Source organism: Penaeus japonicus, unplaced genomic scaffold (assembly GCF_977035675.1).
Source record: "Penaeus japonicus unplaced genomic scaffold, GWHDUDI00000001_assembly GWHDUDI00000002, whole genome shotgun sequence".
NCBI lineage: Eukaryota > Metazoa > Arthropoda > Malacostraca > Decapoda > Penaeidae > Penaeus > Penaeus japonicus.
The window spans coordinates 6,189,113-6,191,612 of record NW_028234404.1 but is presented as its reverse complement, the minus strand read 5'-3'; the positions used below and the strand labels follow the sequence as shown (position 1 = coordinate 6,191,612).

At 37.7% G+C, this 2,500-nt stretch overlaps 1 protein-coding gene across 1 annotated transcript in view; it reads left to right on the top strand.

Moving 5' to 3' along the window:
• The window catches only part of LOC122267162 (lectin), a 1,805-nt gene extending 951 nt beyond the window's left edge, over positions 1 to 854 (top strand). Inside the window, exons 4-6 of the mRNA XM_043037167.2 lie at positions 1 to 114; positions 238 to 340; positions 430 to 854. The exon at positions 1 to 114 is cut by the window's left edge and continues 61 nt beyond it. Coding sequence (XP_042893101.2) covers positions 1 to 114; positions 238 to 340; positions 430 to 583 — 371 coding nt within the window. The 3' untranslated portion in view covers positions 584 to 854. The remainder of the gene's footprint in view (positions 115 to 237; positions 341 to 429) is intronic.
• Positions 855 to 2,500: the final 1,646 nt, after the last annotated feature.

Below are 2,500 nucleotides of genomic sequence, written 5' to 3'. Positions count from 1 at the left end.
CCTATGATTGGGAAGGCGCCAACCGGTACTGCTCCCGCCTTGGCCGCGGCTGGGCCGGCATCAGCATCGAGACTCACGAAGAGGATAATTTCGTCAACGAAGTAGTTGGAGAATGTAAGATTTCAAGCTGGTCCTTCCTGTCCTCCGACAGGATTTACATTGGACATTTGAAAGCGACTACTGCACGCTTAAGTCCACGTAGCGGTGTGAAATGGCTAAATAGCTTTCTTTTTTCAGCTGGACTGCCATGGATTTGGACTTCAGGTCACCTCAAAGGACACGGCTTTGCCTGGGAATCCGGAAAACCATTCGTCGGTCTGAACTGGTCTCCCACCGGCGGGTAAGTGGCTCTTGGAATGATTTTACACAGGCACAGCCAAGGGTACTTTTTGTCCAATACTCTTCTAATTGGCATTTCTATGACCCCAGGAATGGCCGGCCACAACCCGACAACCGCGAGAGAGGAGGCGAGCGCTGCCTGGGGGTCCTCAACAACTTCTACGACGACGGCATCAAGTGGCACGACATCGCCTGCCACCACGACAAGGCCATCATCTGTGAACGCCCCAGAGGATTCCACTGATGAACACAACCAAACATGAGTACATAGACACACACACATGTATACCAACACACTTGGAGACATGTATATTTATATATATGTATTTACATAATCCCAATAACGACTTGTACCCAAATTGATGGAATGAACTTATGAAATCTGTTATATGATATTGCTTTATCGATGCCTCGTAATTATAACAAAATGGTATAGAACAAAATATTCTAAATTGCCTATTGCCATATTCATATAGATACTATTATTGCTTAAAATAAAGTTTTCATATCCTGTATTTCTAGATAATTTTCCTCAAAGTTCTCAGTCACCAGGTATCTATCTATCTATATCTATCTATCTTTCTATCTATCTATCTATCTATAAATAAATAAATATATATATATATATATATATATATATATATATATATATATAAAGAACGTAGCTAATGCAAAGACCAAGGTGAGTAAAAGTATTTGTTCCTGTAGGCGTTACTGTGATTAGGAAATGTAACTTTAGTATCTAGGAATAAAATTTTATTTTGTCTTTTTTCATGCGTTAATATGATTGATATGAAGAAGGTGAATATTTGTGAAAATTGATTTGATGTCAAATCTGGCTTAGTAGTTTAAGATCACAATTCCTTTTGATAAAGGAAATGAAATACTCTGTGGTGAATTCATTTATGTTTAAAGGGGTTACCAGAGAAAGGATTTCATCTTTCTCTCCTGTTTTCTCTCTCATTCTTCCTCTCTCTCTCTCTCTCTCTCTCTCTCTCTCTCTCTCTCTCTCTCTCTCTCTCTCTCTCTCTCTCTCTCTCTCTCTCTCTCTCTCGTGGTCACCACCATATTCCATCGCATTAAAATCAAGTGTTTAAATGAGTCTTTGTGTTTGTGTATTCATATATATATATATATATATATATATATATATATATATATATATATATATATATATATATATATATATATATATATATATAACCTTTCATCAATCAGCAGGTGATCTCAAGAGTGTATTAGATAGGTATCCACACTCTCATTGCTGTTTATGTTTAGGCTACTGTGTGTGTGATTGTTTGTGTTTGTGTCTTTCTGTCTTTGCATGCTTGTCTAGCAGTCCTAGGACTTTGTCTTTTCTCTCTTTATCTTGGTCTCTTTCATTTCCCGGAAGGACAAGTAAAGAGAGAGAGAGGAAAAACAAAAACAAAGAAAGAAAAAGTTCGACCATGCACCCTCACATGAAAAGGTGGAAATGTCCGGTACGTTTTCGTTTTCGTTACTTATCTGCTAGCAATGAAGTAACGAATAAATTCTTTCCATAATTCCATAAATTCGCCACATGATGCCTTTAAGCTTTGCTAAGTCTTGAGATGAACAGATAAGTACTTCATTTTTTCAGACTCCTTTCTTTCACTCAGAAAACTAGTCGAAAATCACACGGTGTTAACACTGAGTCTCGAACGCCATTTTGGAGAGAAGAAGAAAGAAGACAAAGGTGTGGGAGGGAAGGAAAGGAAAAATAATGGAAATAGAGAGGGGAAGGACGAGAGCCTATAATACCCTGTCTACTACCACAAGTGTAATGGGCTCGGAGGTGAGACCTAACAAAAGCGTATGGTAATAGAACAAGCTTACGGAAAAAACAGTGCTTCTTCAAGTATCTTTAACTGGGTAAACATGATTCACGTGTTAGAAATGTGAAACTGAAAATTAGAAGTGTCATATAAACTGCGAGTTTACTGTGGTGTGTCTATTTGACAATACTAAGTAAGACTGCAAAGTATCTTATGTAATTATTTCCATGCGACTAAATATGCACGAGACAATTGGAATTCCATGTAAGAAAATGATAGAAAACATGAATATTTCGTTCATCGTACTATCCGCTCTAGATTCTTTTAACAACTGACTAACGTACGAGTTATGCTATCCACATTGT